The following is a 16,782-nucleotide window of genomic DNA, read 5'->3' on the forward strand; positions in this document are numbered from 1 at the left end:
AGTGAGGGTGTGCTCCATCCCCTTGTCCTGATCCTTGCTAAAGGTAATAAACAGAACTGGCCCCAGCACTAAGCCCTTGGCAGCACCATTTGTAACCAGCCACCAGCTGGAATTAACTCCATTCACCACAACAGTTTGGGCCTGGCTGTTGGGCCATTTTTTAGCCAGTGATGTGTACTTCAGTCTGAGACATAAGTAGCCAGTTTCTTCAGGAAAATGCTGTGAGAAACAGGGTTGAAGGTCTTACTAAGGTCCAGGTAAACAACATCCACAACCTCTCTCATTTACTAAGTGGGTCGCCTTGTCACAGAAGGAGATGAGGTTCATCAAGCAGGATCTGCCTTTCATAAACCCCTGCTGACTGGGTCTTATCTCCTGGTTGTCCTGCATGTGCTGCAGAATGCCACTCAAGATGATCTCTCCATAGTGTTCCTCTTTTCTGGCTTCCAGTCTGCTGCTCCTTTCTGCTTTCTGTCTTGCTTCCTCTCCTGTTTTTTTACTACCAAGGTCTTCCATTAAATCAAACCCTTTCTGCAGCAGATGGGTTTGCAGACAATTAGCTCCTGTATGTAAGAGCTGCCAGCAGAATCTCATCAGGTCCTGGGCTGTGTGTTCTGCCCCAAGGGTCAGGAGGCAACCAGAGCTGAGGGTATCATGGTACAAAAGATCCTTCTGTTAGATTGATGGTTTTTTGCAGGATAAAAACCTCTCCATTCACCTGGTGTGAATGAAAATCAGGATCGAAAGATCTTTAGGAATTTGTCAACAATACATAATTAAAAGGTAATCAGAGGATGTTACATTGAGCATTGGTAATACTACACCATTCATTTACTAAATCTTACTAAATTCCTATAAGTTTCTAACACTCTTCTGGAATCCCACACCCAGATATGTGCACACATGCACTCAGTTCCGTGCAGACTTCCCCTTCCCCTCCTGACCTTCCCTTCACACACTCTTTGGGGAGGAGGCACCCCAGGCAGACCTCCAAAGTGGGGGAGGTCTCTGTGTGCTTCCCCAGCACCACCAGCCCAGCTGTGCAACCTAATCCTTGTGTTATTTCATATGCACAGAACATAGTAATGTGTTAGGACTGTCGGGGCCAGGTTAGGGAGAGGTCAGGAGCCAGGCACAAGATCCTGTGGACACTGTGGGTCCAGCCTGCACCTTCTGCCATCCCTTTTGACAAGGCAGAGATGAAGTTCATTTCCTTCAGTGGTCACCAGTGCTGTCTTGTCATTCAAAGGCTTAAAAAGCTCTTACAGCTTTTTTTCTGTGTGCCATAGGTGGTGACCACTGGACATTATTATATATTAAAGTACTCCATAGCATTAAAATCCCATGAAAAACTCTTTCCTCGCCTTTTTTTTCTCCCTATGTAGCAACAGTGAGGCTTGCTGAAAGGGATAATTAGAGGCACAGCAGGTAACACCACCTATAGTTAAGCTTTCATGACCCTTTTTTCAGTTGTGGAAAGCCTGTCTGTATGTTAACCACTTAGGATAACATTTTCCATGCTGCATGTCTGCCTTGGGCTATTTATTTTTTCTTTTTTTTTCATTTTGAGGAAAGTTTCAAGAAAAAATTCTTCTGCTCTTCCTGAACATGATCATAGAGAAAAAAAAAGGATTTTCCAGGCTGAAAAATTTATGTCAGCTTTTTTTTGGTGAAAAACTCTTGAACCTCTGTGCCGTGAACCTCAAGTTTTGTTTGGACTGTTGTCTTTTTTTTTTTTTTTTCTTCATAATCACTTGTGCAAATCGGGCCAGGTTTGGGATTCTGAAAACAAAAAATGAGTCGTTTTAAAGAGTAGTACAAAAAATTGTGACTAGGAAGAGGCAAGGAGGAGATTGGAAAGTGCTGGGCAGTGGGGAGTGGGCCAGGATGGGAAAGAGGCATGGGAGAAAATAATAGGTGGTGAGATGGCTGCTGCAGTGTTAGTATGTTCAGGAGAAAAAAAGCTGGAAAGGGTTGGAAACAAGAGGAAGGGGAAAGAAGCAAAAGGATAGAAAAGAGATCCAGGCAGGGTGAAGAGGAACAAGGAAAGGCTCCAACAGACAAGTGGAAGGGCACTCTGTGGCAGCAGCACGTTACTGTACAAACTCTGGTCCTCTTAGCTTGAGTCTTTCCACTACTTTGCTCTCAGAAGATGTCCCTGAGTACTCTTGGCAAATCATGTCTCTCTAGAGCAGGGCTTTGCCAAAGATACTATCCTTAAAAATTGTTTTCCATAGTTCAGAAGAGTTAGTCCTTTCACTGAAGGGCCTTTTGGAAGCTGCCTTCTGATGACAGTGCACCAAGGACCCATGGAACTCTGTTATTTCTAGGGGTTTTGGGTTCTCACTCTTAGGAGTTTTGAAGTTTTCAAAACATAAAACCACTTGCAAAATCCAGCAGTCAGAACATTACAAATTCTCGTTTCCCAACTGAACTAAATCAGCTTCCTGTGTATGCAAACATCCATAATGATATTGGTGTGGACTATTTTTATTTTAGTATATCTGTGTATGGAGCTAGCAGAAATACACAGATTTTTTCTTTTCACAGTTTATGCATGCCATATTCCTCACTATGGATACATTAATCAGTAGTAAAAGCAGTATCTCTTGCTATAAAATTTTCTGCTACTTAGAACAGATAATAATCCTAGACTACATTTGCCACTGCCCTTTTTGGGTTTATTTATTTATTTACTTATTTAATTTTTTTTTTATTACAGCCTTTTATTTCTGCCTGCTGTAAAGTTCATTCCACAAAAATAAACACAATTTGTAGTACAAATTCAGAAATTTAGAGAACTGTTCTATATGTTTAAACATGAGATTGTCTTCTGTTTGTATAAATTATGCTATGGAAGAGGCTCTTAATTAAAACCAGTAGTGTTGCCTTTTTCTTTTCATATGAAGTGATTAACCTGTCTACATCTTAGTAAATGGTTATTTTGGATTTGACTTGCATTTAAGCAGAGAGTTTCCAGTTCAGCTGTAATATTTTTGTAGTTACAGACAAGAATCTTCTGCTGCTCTGTGTATTCCAACCTGTAAACCTCCACGCTCCCGCTCCCCTCCTCCCTCAACAAATGAAGAATCTCTCTTCCTCTGTTTGCTCAGTTCATCTAAAAGAAGTATTAGTGTTTTTTGGAAAAAAGAAATGGGCAGTGGCCAGACAGGAGGAGAATCAGACAGAGGAGAGGCTTGCATTCAGGGTGGGACCTGTGTTACTGGAGATGGTACATATACTTAAGAACTAGAGTAAATAGTAATTCTTGCCAGAATTGAGAGTTAAAATACAGGTTAGAAGATGTACTGTGGTATCTGAAATAGAGAAGGATGTTTCTTAAAGACAAAGTAGCCTGTGTTGACTACAGAATCTTATAAACAGTCTTTTCCCTTTATCTCCAGAAAAGTCCTATTTCTGGTGATGACTTACTAGCATCATGCTTAGATTTTTCCACTGTAGAAGCACATACTCTTCTAAGATTTATCAACAGTGGATTTAAGATCATATATGGTTTTGGCTAGGAGAAGGAAGTGAGGTAGATGTGTATTGCACATTTATTTGTGAAACCCAGCCTGAGGATGATAAGGAAGATCTGTGGTCCCTGCACGTTTTGGAAGCTGTTAATTCCTTCTCTTCCATATGAAGAATGCCTCTAGTCCTTCAACTCTGTACTCTCTCTACTCTCACCAAGGTTGATCTTTGATCTAGTTGCTTTCAGCCCCAAAATTTGGATCCAGCAGAAACACATGCATAAAACTTCTCATTTATTTTATCCCTGCCTCGGGTTTTATTGTGCCTTGAACCAACCTGCTGGAAACTTTCTAGTGTTTAAAATGTCTCTAGACTGTTGCAGTATGTAAACTACAATCTGCTACTGTTTTGTAGTGGCTTTGCAATATTTTATTTAGTATCATGTATACTCTGTCCTTACTGTTCCCCTGTTCTCTTTTGGTGATAGAATAATTGTATATTGGATGCTCAGTGAGGGATAAGTCTCAGTATTCTCAGTACTTTGATTCTTGTGTAGATAAGGTCTTGTGACATTCAAGCAGCTTAGAAAGAGAAAAGTCCTTTGTTTAAAAAAATAGTATTTTATGTTTGAGTATACAGCCCAATGAAAGAGGTGCTCAAATATGTGCATATATTACATCCACACAATCACCCTCACCTCTGTATTTCTCCACACAGCTATTCTTGTACAGATTTATGGCAAATTATTTGACTGGCGAAATGATTTTAAATATTGCCCTTGATTGAATTATAGCAATTAATATTCTCTGGAAGATTAGTTACACTGTGTGTTCAGTGCCAATTCCCATTCTCTGTGAACCACAGCTATGCCGGGTGCAGTTAACTGCTCTAGCCATATAGTCCCATAAAATCTCAATAAAATTGAAAAACTGTGGAGTATGGGTAATCTTACTATAAATTGTAGTAAAAATTACCCCTGTAGACTCTATATTCTGACCATTAAGTTCATGGATACTGCTGCTTTGTACATAAAGTTTTATGAAATAAATCGACCAATTCTGCTGCCTCTACCAGACAACAAGCTGTTTTGACTGAAAATCTGATAGGTGCTCTCAGAGTGTTTTCCAACACATAAAGCACTTATAATGAACTTTAAATAGGGAGAAAAGTGCCATATATGTGCTTCATGCAGTATGGACCAGCATAGGAGAGAAAATAATGAATGCCATAATTCCCACAATAAGTGGTTTTGTTAGATCCATAAATCCAGAATTTAGTTTCCTGAAACACATTAAGTAAACTCAACTCTAAGACTTAGTCTCTGAGAGTTTCATTTCAAACAGCATGTTTACATCTGCACCAGGAAGTGTTATTTTCACTGGTCAAAACGTGCAGTGGCATCTCTGATGTTCTTTTTTTGACATTCTCCTGCTGAGGGACTCAGTGTTGGGCTCCTGTTCTGTGTAAACCTGCCAAGAAAGGGAACGTTTGCTCCTGCCTGCAGACATCCAGCTACAGCATGAAGCTGAGATTTCACAGATGTAAAACCTGTTTTCCAAGAATAAACTGGCAGGATGGAGATGTGTTAGTCCCTCTGCTTGGTGTTTGGTCTACTCAGATGTAGTTTTTAATAAGAGATACTTCAAATAGTCACAGGTTAAGAAAGAGTGGAAGAAGTAAATGTTGGCCAGCAGTTGCTTTCTTGCACTATTTCAGGTATTGAACTGTGTCAGATGCCAAATGTAGAGACTAGGGTTATAGTTAAGACACTACAATATTCATAACTGTTTTGATGATCATTACTGTGTCCCCCCGTGTATATATCTTCTCCAGATATTTCCAGTAGGGCGCTAAAGCAAAGAATAATTTTCTTCAGCATCACTGCGAGGGACTAAAATGTCTCTACAGCAATAAGCAAATGGTGGCAGGCAGGGAGCGTGGGAGCAAGTGAGGCAACACAGTGCTGTTGCTGTAGTCCATCTTCAGGTACTTAGTGAGATCTCACAGACACTTTAGTTCCTCTCCCAGAAAACCAAGACATGACAGGTCACATGGCAAAGGCTCCTCTCCTCCCCTTCCCAGCAGGAATGGCTCCACAGCAATGGCTCAGTAGCCCATGGAGCTACATTTGTCTGGCAGGGTTGGTACCCCAGCACATGGCAAGACAAGAGATTGAGCTCACAGCACCCAGTTCCCCGTCTTGTCCACTGAGCTGGGTGGTCTCAGCATCCCTGATGTAACCCATCTGCCTCCACTGGGTGTGTGGGTGGGTCAGGGTGGTTGTATTTACAGTGCATATGCCTGAAGACTGGAGGTGTGAGGCTCTTCCCTCTCCTCTCAATGTCATCCAGCTGCTGATGTCCAGGAGTCTGAGAGGATGGGAGCTGGTGAAAATCTACAATTAGGTGCCATTGGGTTGTGGGCTCAGTGTGAGTGACTGATTATGATGCTGATTATTGTCAAACAATATTTTTTTATGATGGCAGATTGTTGCATGTTGTGCTAAAGCACTGGTACCATATAATTTTCTTAACCATATTTACCAATACTGTCCTTCTGGGAGTTGGCTTCTCATGTTGCTGTGTTACTTGGACACACCTGTGTGTAGCAGCATTACTAATGAGATTTTTGTAACTGTAAATGTTGGGGTGTCAGGTAGTATTTGTTTTTTCATTCCTAATGGAGGTTAGTACAAAGCAACCATTGCTAACAGCTAGAGATCCTCTTCTTTTAGCTGCTGAACACCAGCATGCACTGAAAGCAACTGGAAAGGAGTTTCTTAGAAAGACATTTGGCAAGAGCATGCATGACTCTTTCTTGCTTACTTGAGGTGCCTCACGTTTCTCCATAATTTAAGCTTCCAGTGCAATAAAAATCTGTGGCTCTGTTTGCCAGAACAAACACGTCACACGGGTGTGGATCAGAACTGGCCAGCCCAGCAGGGCCTCTCCACCATCCAGGCTGACGTCCCACCTGGCACCGACCTTGGCATTTCTCCCTGTGCTGCAAAGCTGTATAACTCTGCTTGTGGCTGGCAGGGCTAGTGGGTGGCTGTCAGGGCCACTTGGAAATCCCATCATGAGCAATCATTTCAATTAGCTGGTTGAATATTAGGCATTCTTCAGAAAAAGTAGGGTGGGGAGTTTAAAATATGAAAAAAAAAAAAAAAACCAGACTGAATTTGGAAATCCCTTCAGAGAGCAGAAATGGATTTTAAATTATTTTAAGAGAGCAAGTGGTTCAGATATTATTATCATGTGACCTACGTGTGTGTTTATTTACAAAGTTACTGGCAGAGGTTCACATAATGCAGAAAGATGAGTTTTTAAGATAAAATGAACCAGAGGTTTCAGTATTAAAGGATGCCAAAATTTTCTCTCTGCTTTCACACCAGCAAATATGAACACATAATGAGACATTTCAGCATTACTTAATACTTTGTGGCTTAGCTATAAAGAGAGAAAAAACTCCTGAAGGTTACTTAGTTTTCTCCTGCTCTAAATATTTGATTCATCTTTAACCCAAGGGGCTCATGTTTGCCTTTAAATCAAAGATAATGTGTAGACGTGAAATTACTTCTGGTGGGTCTTCATGAGCTGACTGATGGGATGAGTTTGCATCCCTTTCACTCACAGGAAATTTGAGTGGAGAATATAAATCAGATTGTGGTAACTGAAAACTGCCGCAGCGATAGCAGGATGTTAGTGTACAGGCCACCAAGGGCCCAGATTTAAGCCACCTACAAGCATCCAAGTGCAGAATTTCTGATGGCTCTTGCCCTTGCCCACTGAGATCAGAGCACTTGGGCTGCGTGTCCCTAAATAAGAGCTGGAAAGAAGCAAAGTGACCAGAACATAATTGGGTGGAGCCCAAAGGTGATAGACAGGGAATGATGTTTACCCAAGAGCTTAGTAACATCAGCATGGATGTGAGAAATGAGAGATGTGCTGGGCTCTCATTAAATTTAAATCTGCAGTTCTCTCCTTCCCAAGAGATGCTCTGATGTGGACAGGAGCACCAGTTTAAGAGAGTGGGGAAGGAAAAAAATAGTTTGATGGCATGGCCCTGTGCTCAGGTTATTCCTCTGGGAAGGTGGAGGCTGCAATGCTGTTCCCAGGGGTTTAGCTTCCCTTAGCAGCCGGCAGGCTGGATCCTTCCCAGAAATTTTGCTTCCATGACATGGCTAATCCTGCACTATGTCAAAACTGACGCAGCCCTGTGCCAGAAAGAACAAATTAAATCAGTCCTTATTAGAAAGTTGCTGTGCAAGTTTAAATCTCTTCCAGCATCGCATAAGGGGCAATTTTGTCCTGAGAAACAGGATCAGGTATTGTCTGGCTTCCACAGCCAGCATAAATTTGAAAAGCTAAGAACTGTTCAGTTTGATAGAAACAGAAGCAAGCTTGTATCTGATCCAGTTCAGACTTTTACCTCCTGGCAGCTGACAGTTGGCAGATACAATATTAATGATGGTAGACCAAGTTCTGGAGTATTTACAGGCTAGAGTGTGCCTTACATGAGACCCATTTGCACATCTAACTTTTAAACAAATGCAAAGAGTGAATGCACTCACATTGCCCAAAGGGAAACTCCTTTTTGGTACAGTTTGGCAAAAGAGCCATTGAGAAGTGATTGCATCTATGTACTTGGATCAAGAGCAATTCTCTGTATTTTCTTTAGCAAAAAGGGTCATTGTTTCATGAAGCTAACAAGGATGGAAAGCGACGTGGCTGCTTGCAGCCTTCAGCACTTGCAGACATTCTTAAATAACTCCCCTGGCTTGCCAGTCTTTTCAGCATGGAGTGCTAACAGCTTGCTTCTGTAGCTCCTGTGCACTCTTTCAATGACACCTTTGTCCCATGAAAGCAGCCTCCGACTCATTTCTTTTTGCTTGCCTTGCCTGAGCCTTATTCACACCTCACAAAACCACCAGATAGTTCTGTTGGATAGATCTTGCCTCTCAAGAGGAGTGCCAAGGACCAGAAAGCCAGCTCATTTTTAGTATCTGAGCTTTTTTAATGAAATGTGTCTCCCTGTGACAGGACTTGATTCAGTGGCCCACCTGGGTCCTTTCTGGACCCGTGGTCCTAAGTTTAAGGAAAAGCTTGGTCATCAGGGCAAGTGACAGCATGAAGGGAGGTTGAAATGCTCTGGCATGTTTTTTGGGCTTTACTCCACCTAGCTTGGCAATTGTATTCAATTACTAACTTGTTCTCCACCTTTTTCATCTCATTTGTTAAATAATCTCTTGCTTGCATCTCTTCATTCTTTCCAGTTTCATGTTCATTACTCAAATGATTACTCTTGATTCAGTATTTATGAACTGCTGCTGGTATTTATAAATGCTGGTGCCAGCAGTTTGACAGTTTCTTTTAGATGTCCAGGAGAAAGTCCAAGCTGTTGACATAAGTAGGAGTAATCAACTCTGAATAAAAATACTGTGCTGCAGTTTGCACACTGTAGTGAGTGGTGAGGAGGAGATATCTGTTAGGCTTTCAGCCAGTTGGTTCTGCACATGGCTCTTTTTGGGCTGGAGAACAGCTTTAAAGGCTTTCTGTCCTGCAGCAGCTGCAACCACAGAGATGAGAAAACAGGGCAGTTTACACCAGCTGGCAGCAGCAAAGCTCAGCCCTCTGGTTACTCACCTTGGCTCCTCAGCACCAAGTCTGCGAGCTGAGAGGAGGTCACAAATGGAGAAGGGAACAAAAAAGGGTGTGGATGTGGGCTGACGTTAAAAAATGAGGGAGTAATCCCTAGATCCTTCTCTAATTTAATTACAATCTTATGCTAGGTTCACTGCAAGAATACAACAAAAAGTGTTCTTGAGTTGCCTGCCTTTGATTTTGCCCACTACTACCTATCCATCCCTACTCAAGTGTCACAGCACCTCCTGATGTGCTCAAACATTGGCATTTGGTGGGGGAAACCAGACCCAGTGGGTCAGATTATCCCTAGGTTTAAAAGCACAACCCCACTGGCAATTTATTTTTTATTTCCTATCTTAGGAGTGGACAGAGTAGGATTTACCTCTCTGCATGGAAGCAAGAAAAAGGTGGCATTTTAATATAATTGAGATTTTTCATCCTAGCACATTCATCTGGTAATCTAAAAACACCACTATATATCATAGGAGTCTCAATATTATCTTCAGAGCTGGTAGTCTGCCATACTGAAACAGTGTCTTTTAAGGAGCAGAAGTACATAAAATTTTTCATTTGCATTTCTACTGCCACTTTCTGCACTGGTGTATTCACACATCAGTGATCAAAATTTGTGTATAATATTATAGACTAAATTATCTAAAAACTTTCATGATTTCATGGTAGGTTTAAACACTAGGAAAGTTTCTGAGCTAGCCACTTCAAACTTTTGCTGTAGTGTAAGTCAGATTAAGCAATAGTAAAGTAAAAACATAGGGGTTTTTTTATGGTTTTAATTTTATTTATAAACATTAGATTTCACAAATACATCATGTATAGCAGCATTTAAATATTGGGCAGATAAAAATGGATTTTCTTACATCAAGATTCACTTTAAGAAAAAATTGAAGTATTAGGAAGAAGTAATAATAGTCTCATACTTCACGTTTCTTTTAAGAAGGAACATAAGGGAGCAAGACATCCTTAGAAATAGCACTTCTGTCCAAATAGTTCTCTGCGGCTAAGTCAGGTGACTAGGTAGTTCAGTTCCTCTTAAAAATCAAATATTAGATTATCCTTAATGCTCAGGTATGCACTGAATGCTGTCATATGTAAGTCCTGACTTGTAGAAGCTCAGTCAGAATGTAGCTCATTCTACCTAAAACTATTAAATGTTTTGAACATTTTCTGAGTTCTGTCTCATGCAGGTCGTTGTTCATTATGAAAACTCTTTGAAAGTATTTATCATACATGAAGAAATAATAAGCAGTCCAAATGTAGTTCCAGAAGGGATTGTTGCATCAGTTTACTGGACATATTTTAATGGTATTTTCTTTATGAAGTACTTTAACAGAAAAAAAAAGTGCATCTGAAGAGTACTTTTAATCACTCTTCTTTTACTCAGAGGTGGTTTCCAGCTAAGACATAAATTAAAATTTAATACCAACTTTCCCTCTGAGTCATCAGTCACTTGGGGACTATTCATCACTGCTACTTTTATGACTGCACAGCTCCTGGAGTATCTAGAGCCCTCCCATTCCTCAGTGTAATTCAGTCCCTTTTCTAGAGTGGGTGAACATGGTAACATAACAAACACGGCAGAATGGGAAATTTAGCTGTGACTTCTGGAGCTGCTGTCTAGCCATAAGACCTGGCTGCAGTCCTGTGTAATGTGCTCTAGATGATTCTACTTCAGTGAGAGTTGGACTAGATGTTTTCTAGAGGTCCTTTCCAACTCTTGACAATTCTGTGACTCTGTGGTATCTCATGATGGACAGTCAGAATCAAGGATTGCTTCTGAAGTGTTGCTGTAAAATTTATGTCCAAGTGTGCTGTGTTGTACAAAACAGCCCTTCTTTCTCTTTGCTTTCTGAAGGCGTCCAGAATAAGTCACTTGAGGCTAAACTTGAGTTTCTGATGAATATTGTATATGCAGTTTTATTTCAGGTCTGCTGAGTGTGTTAGTGTCACCTGTGTGTGTTTGCACGCCTGCATGCTGCTGGGAAAGCTCTCACCTCCTTGTAGCACCATCAGAGAGATGCCTTTGTGAATCCCATTCCAGGAGCTCAGCAGGAGCAGTGCCATCCAACCTGAGTGAGCGGATGTGTTGTGCCACCCTGATGTTGTTCTGGGACGAGATTAATTTCAGCACACTCATATTAATCCATTATATGTCTCTTTCCAGCACAAATGGACCCCCGAGGCCTATCTCCCAGACAAATTAAAAGTGACAGTGATGATGACGACCTGCCAAATGTGACCTTAGATAGCGTTAATGAAACTGGATCGACAGCGCTCTCCATAGCCAGAGCAGTACAAGAGTAAGTATCACATTCCCAGAGGGAGATCAGCACTGCTGAGGTTCTCCTGGGCTGATGGAGACAATGGCCCTCAGCATCTCTGCAGGGCCAGGATACCTCCCAGCATCTCTTCTTCTGTAGCTTTGTGCCCTTAAGGAAGAGATGGCTGTATCTTTCGTCTCTCTCTGACTCTCTTTTCCCTTTCTTTCTCCCCGTCCTCATTATTAGGTAAAGTTTCAAACTGGAATTGTTTCTTCTCCTTTGTTTACTTGCAAAGCTTGCCATGTTTTTCTGTCTTCCCCAAAGTCAGACCAGGTTAAGCTTTCAGTCAAAAAGCATGGATTTTTTTTCTTGACTTATTTTGCAAGGAGCTTCTTCTATTTTCTGTCAAATAGGACCTACCCACATTTCTCCTGAAGGACAGCGTCATTGAAAGGAAATTATCACGGGGCTTTGAACAGTTTTTCTATTACTGTTATTTTTCTGCGTACTTTTTCTCACTGGATGGGCAAATAACTTCTTAATGTCTATATTACCTGTTTAAATAAAAGGAAAGACTTCATCATGAACATTAGCAATTCTGTAGATGAAAGAGCTTACTCAGTCACTGTAGCAGCTGGAAAGGAACCAACTGTGAGGTAAATAAGTATTAATAACCCCATTTTATAGGTGAGGAAAATGAGGTTACGCGTAAAGGTCACCCTGTAGGTCTGAAGCAGAGCTAGAAATAGAACTGGAGCCTCCAGGCACTGAAGCCTGTGCTAGACCCACAAAACACATTGCTTTATTTGAGAGGTTTAAAATATGGGCATTCTGGATGTTATTAAACAGGAAGGGGTGTAATAAAGGTCATTAGACATTGTTAGGATATAATATTATTACAGATGCATTTTAAATACCTTATCTAAAAGTACCCAGCTTTGCTGTTTTCCTGGCCATCGGTAGCTTTTGCACTGATATTTCCAAAACCATCTTTTATTTTCTGAGAGGAAACCCAGCCATGTTTGAGGGGGGACTGCTTTTGGGGGGGTTTTCATCAGACATCCACGAATTCATTTTCTTGTCAAGTGGAGTAACCTCAAAGCTATATATCCTTTAAGCAGAAAGGGCATTTTCTGTGGGCAAGGCAAAGCATTCACTCTCACTGTAGTTGGAATGTTCCCCTTCTGCTTGCAATGGAGGAAGGGAAGGTTTCTTCATCAGGAACACTGCTGCTTGATCAGTAGGCCTCACACATATTTTGAGTTCACTAGTTACAACACCAGACCCTGAAGTGCTAAGTATTTTTTTCTCAGTTTATAGCACACATAGTAAGCCAGAAAAATAAAACAACCCATCATGATTTTGCACTAAATGGTTCTGTTTAATTAATGAAGAAGAGGTAGCGTGAGGTGCTAGCAAATATTTTTAACATATTGCTAGCAGGCAGATACTGTTCTCTGTGGTATATATTACTTGAACACTTAGAGAACTGGTCAAACCATGAAAACCTTTTTTAGCTTTTCCACAATGCATTCCACAGTTTGTGAAGGTAAATGTGCTATATATTACTTGACTGGCTCTGGAGCTTAAGAATTAAATTAAGAAATTTAATAATGTAACATCAGCTCATCCTTGTTACAGGTTTTATTTAAGCAGTAATCTGTTAGTTTATTTCAAAAGCCCCATTAGGAAAATCTAATTTGACTGTGATCTGCACTTTGTCTTCTTTTTTTACTTCATTCTCACAGACGTTACACACACAGCTGCTGAGCTGAAAAGAGATGTTAGCACATTATACCAACTCAAATCAATTTATTTATTTACTGGTTTATAATATAGTGCCTTACAGACTGGCTCTATTTTTAAATTAACATGTATGTTACTATTAGATGTTTAGCAAAGCAGCCTGCTAATAATAAAAGCCCGAATTCTACATACTCTTGTTGCAGTGAGGAAAGTGCCTTTGAAGCCATCCAAAGGGAGCTCCTGTGTGCTCAATTTCAGCATCTAAACTTATCAGACAGGAATTCCCTCTGGGGACATGGAAGTGCACCTCCTGTTCTGCTGAATAACTGGGCAGCATAGGGGCATGCATAGAAAGACTGCTTCAGTGCCTGAGTGAGGTAGGCTGGACCTCCAAGTCTAGAAGACTGTCTTAAAGAGTGTGGTCTTCTTAAATGATCTTGTGAGCTTTTTCTTGTGAATATACAATAAAAATAATAAAAAAACAACCAAACTTCTTGCTGAGAGTCTTTGCTTCTTGTGGGATACTAGCTGGGAAGTACAGCATGGCCCCTCCAAAGGTATGGCAGCATCCTTTCCTTCATACCTCATTGCTGTGGTGCAATCTTGTCTTTGTTATCAAAGTGCCAAGCCCAGTTTGTAGATGCTAGTGGCAGCTATGAGACAGCAGTTACCTTTTTATGATTGGTTTTCAGATGTGTTTTAAATTAATCCTGCATAGGGATTATAAATATATATATGTACATACATGAGCCTATTCTCCAGGAGCAGAGAGGGATTTCGAATACCCTGTGGTAGGTATTTGCTTTTGCTTGGTCCTGTGCAGCCCCTCACATAATGTGTGGAGCTGTGGGGCACTGCCTTAGTGAGGCTCCTGGCTTTCCCCGTGGGCTGTCTGTGGGGTTCAAGATTTGGGTTCTTGCTTAGTTCTTTTTGGACATCTGCAGCTTAGGTATCTGTGTCTGAGCTAGCTGTCTGACCTCCTAGCATACATGCTGAATAGCTATTGATGTGTCCAAGTAGTTATTCCTTTGACCTATTCTGGGTGTTTAACTTAGGAAGAGAGTCTCATGGCCATGAGGTCTGTTCCTGCCCACTGCCCACAGGCAGTGCAGACAGATGCCCAGGACCCATGTGTCAGCACTGCAGATCTCTGTTGTGAGGTGAGGGTCCAGCAATCTGCAGTGCCTGAGTGGGGATGCAGAGGGCCAGAAGCTGGGAGTGGTGGGACGATACTGAATGCTCTGACATCTTCCCTTGAATCTAAATCTGCTAGGAGGGGTTAGAAATGCCAAGGTTTTAGCCACAGGCTGAAGGAAATAGGCTAGTCACTGTTTGGGGAGGAACTGGTTTTTTAATGCATCTGTTTTTAAGCTTGTTGTCTTGGAAACTACCCTTATGTGGCTGGGTCATAGGACACTCTGGAATGCCTATATGAAAGCTTTGCTTTTTAAGTCCTCTTAAAACTGGAAAGCATCCTACTGTGCTTCTTTGTTTCAGGTCTACCATAGTCTTAGAAGAAAAAAAATTCTTGCCAGTAAAAATTGTGGCAATCAAACTCTGACAGCCACATGTTTGGCATTAGTTCTTATTTACTTAAGTAGAAAGTAATTTGCTTGCATATTTGTAAAATAACCAAGTACGATTGTTTCCTTCTCAGAAAAATTGCCTTTTTCCTGCTGTCTTTATATTGGCTGAGCTTCTAGACTTTTCAGTAGTTCTTTTGGAATTACTTTGTAGTCCTCCTTTAGTTCAGCAAACCCAATCAATAATGTAAAGTTATAGATGAGCAAAGTAATTTTGTCAAGCAATGCTGCTTTGGTGAAATTTCTTTATATGACAGTGCTGCTTCATGGCAGTTGCTATGCCTTACCATAATGTTGACTAAATATAATTTATTAATCTCAGAAATATGCTCTGGCTGATAATCAATAGTGCAGAAATATATAGATTTCAGTGGGCTTTGTGTTGCAATCAGCATTTCAGCCTTTTTGTAGCATAATTTACAAACTCATTTTGACATGTAGCTCTCTAACAAAGAGCAGATTTACTTCTGTGTCTGACACCACTGATGCTTATTGCACAGCAAGAATAGTATCATATATTCAAGGCCAAACTCAGATACGCTCTAGAAATCTTTATGAAGCCAAGAGAAGAGAAGGTATTAGTCAAGTCCTAGAAGGCCAATAAAAAAAGTTTTCAAGGACCCTCCTTGGAGGAAGCGTGCTGCCCCCTCATCCTAATAGCCTGTCCATCCCTGGATAGCCCTGATGCAGCAGGACTCAGGAGCCATGTCTGTGGTACATGGTAACACAAGACCTTAAGCAGGGCATTCATTTTCTCTCCCTGCACAGTTGTGCAGTAAAATACATTATTTTACAGTGTGAAGCTCTCTCTCTGTGAGCATGCATGACATAAGATCTCCTTGCAGAGGCTGAGGATAGAGGTGGGAAATGCAGAGGGTTATTTTTAGCATGAACATTCATTGTATTGGTAGAAATCCAAGATCCAGAAATTCCTCCTTCTTTCTTCTAGACTTTTTTCTCCTTGGTGGGTGTAGACAGAGGGAACCCCTGTGACAAAACCATTTTTCCTTTCAAGTAATGGGAAAGAGGAAATGGACTGCGTATATAAAGTGATGAAGCTTAAGGTAGCTTCTTGTTTTTCCAGGGTGATGGAGAGGCAGAAAATTCAAAGAGGAAATCCCGAGTACTTGTAGCTATAACTACAGTTAACTCATGGAAATGTGATTTGTCATTTGGATGTGACCATGGTGACCTTGAGCGTGAACTCTTCTTTGCACTGAGCTGTTTGCTGCTGAGTGCTTGTCTGAAAATGAGATTAGGGGCTTTGACCTTACCCCCATTCTCTTTGGCGGCGTTATGTGATTGATACTAATGTGATCATCTTACTTCATTTTTTAAATTCTGCTGGCTTTTATTATTGCAATACAGTGGAAGATGGTTTTGTATACTGCATTAGCCAGAAAGAAATTCCACAGCAGAGAGACAGCATAGCCATAGTACCAATGTACTGTCTTAAACTGGTACATAATTTTCAAATCTGATTTTTTCTCCTGTGAAATCTTTTTTTCTCCCTCCTCTTCTTTGTTGTAAATCAACTTCTGGGGTTGATTTTTATCTCTTTTGAGGTTCATATCTGTGTTGGATCAGCATTCCTTTTTTGCACTGGTATTTTCTGTTTTCCTGCTTCAGCTACAGTCATTATTACCATTGTGCTTGTCATAGTAGGGAACTTTCACCTCAGTGTTTTCTTCTAGTTGCAGACATAATACTTTGTCCTGAGTTTCCAAGAAACATAAGTGGCGGTATTTTGGCAGTACTTGAATGAACTTTGCTTCTCCCTCCTCGGGTACATCTGCCCCAGGTGAACAAATGCTCATTTTAAAACTGGTACACATGGATGGTGATTTCACAGAGGGAGAACTGACTAGTGCTGGTCCAGAAATTCTCAGTAAAGCATTTGTTTCACTGGAGAATGCTGATTTGTCTAAAGCAAAGTCATGAGAATACATTAGTTTCAATTTTACTTTTCTCATGAAGATTTCCCAAGTCTGGGATGTGTTTTTCCATTGCAGTAAGGTTTTAGAACGGAAGATTGCACAGTAGCTGCAATGCTTCTGG

The 16,782-nt window shown here is 40.9% G+C and overlaps 1 protein-coding gene across 7 annotated transcripts in view; it reads left to right on the forward strand.

Moving 5' to 3' along the window:
* KLF12 (Kruppel like factor 12) overlaps positions 1–16,782 on the forward strand; it is a 248,895-nt gene that overhangs the window by 158,042 nt on the left and 74,071 nt on the right. For all 7 annotated transcript variants that reach the window (XR_003987198.1, XM_030445103.1, XM_030445057.1 and 4 more), the window contains one exon: positions 11,299–11,434. Coding sequence is in view for 6 of the 7 variants with exons in the window: in XM_030445103.1 (XP_030300963.1) it covers positions 11,299–11,434 (136 nt within the window). In the remaining variant the exon portion in view is untranslated. The remainder of the gene's footprint in view (positions 1–11,298; positions 11,435–16,782) is intronic.

The sequence above is a fragment of the Calypte anna genome, chromosome 1, assembly GCF_003957555.1.
Source record: "Calypte anna isolate BGI_N300 chromosome 1, bCalAnn1_v1.p, whole genome shotgun sequence".
NCBI lineage: Eukaryota > Metazoa > Chordata > Aves > Apodiformes > Trochilidae > Calypte > Calypte anna.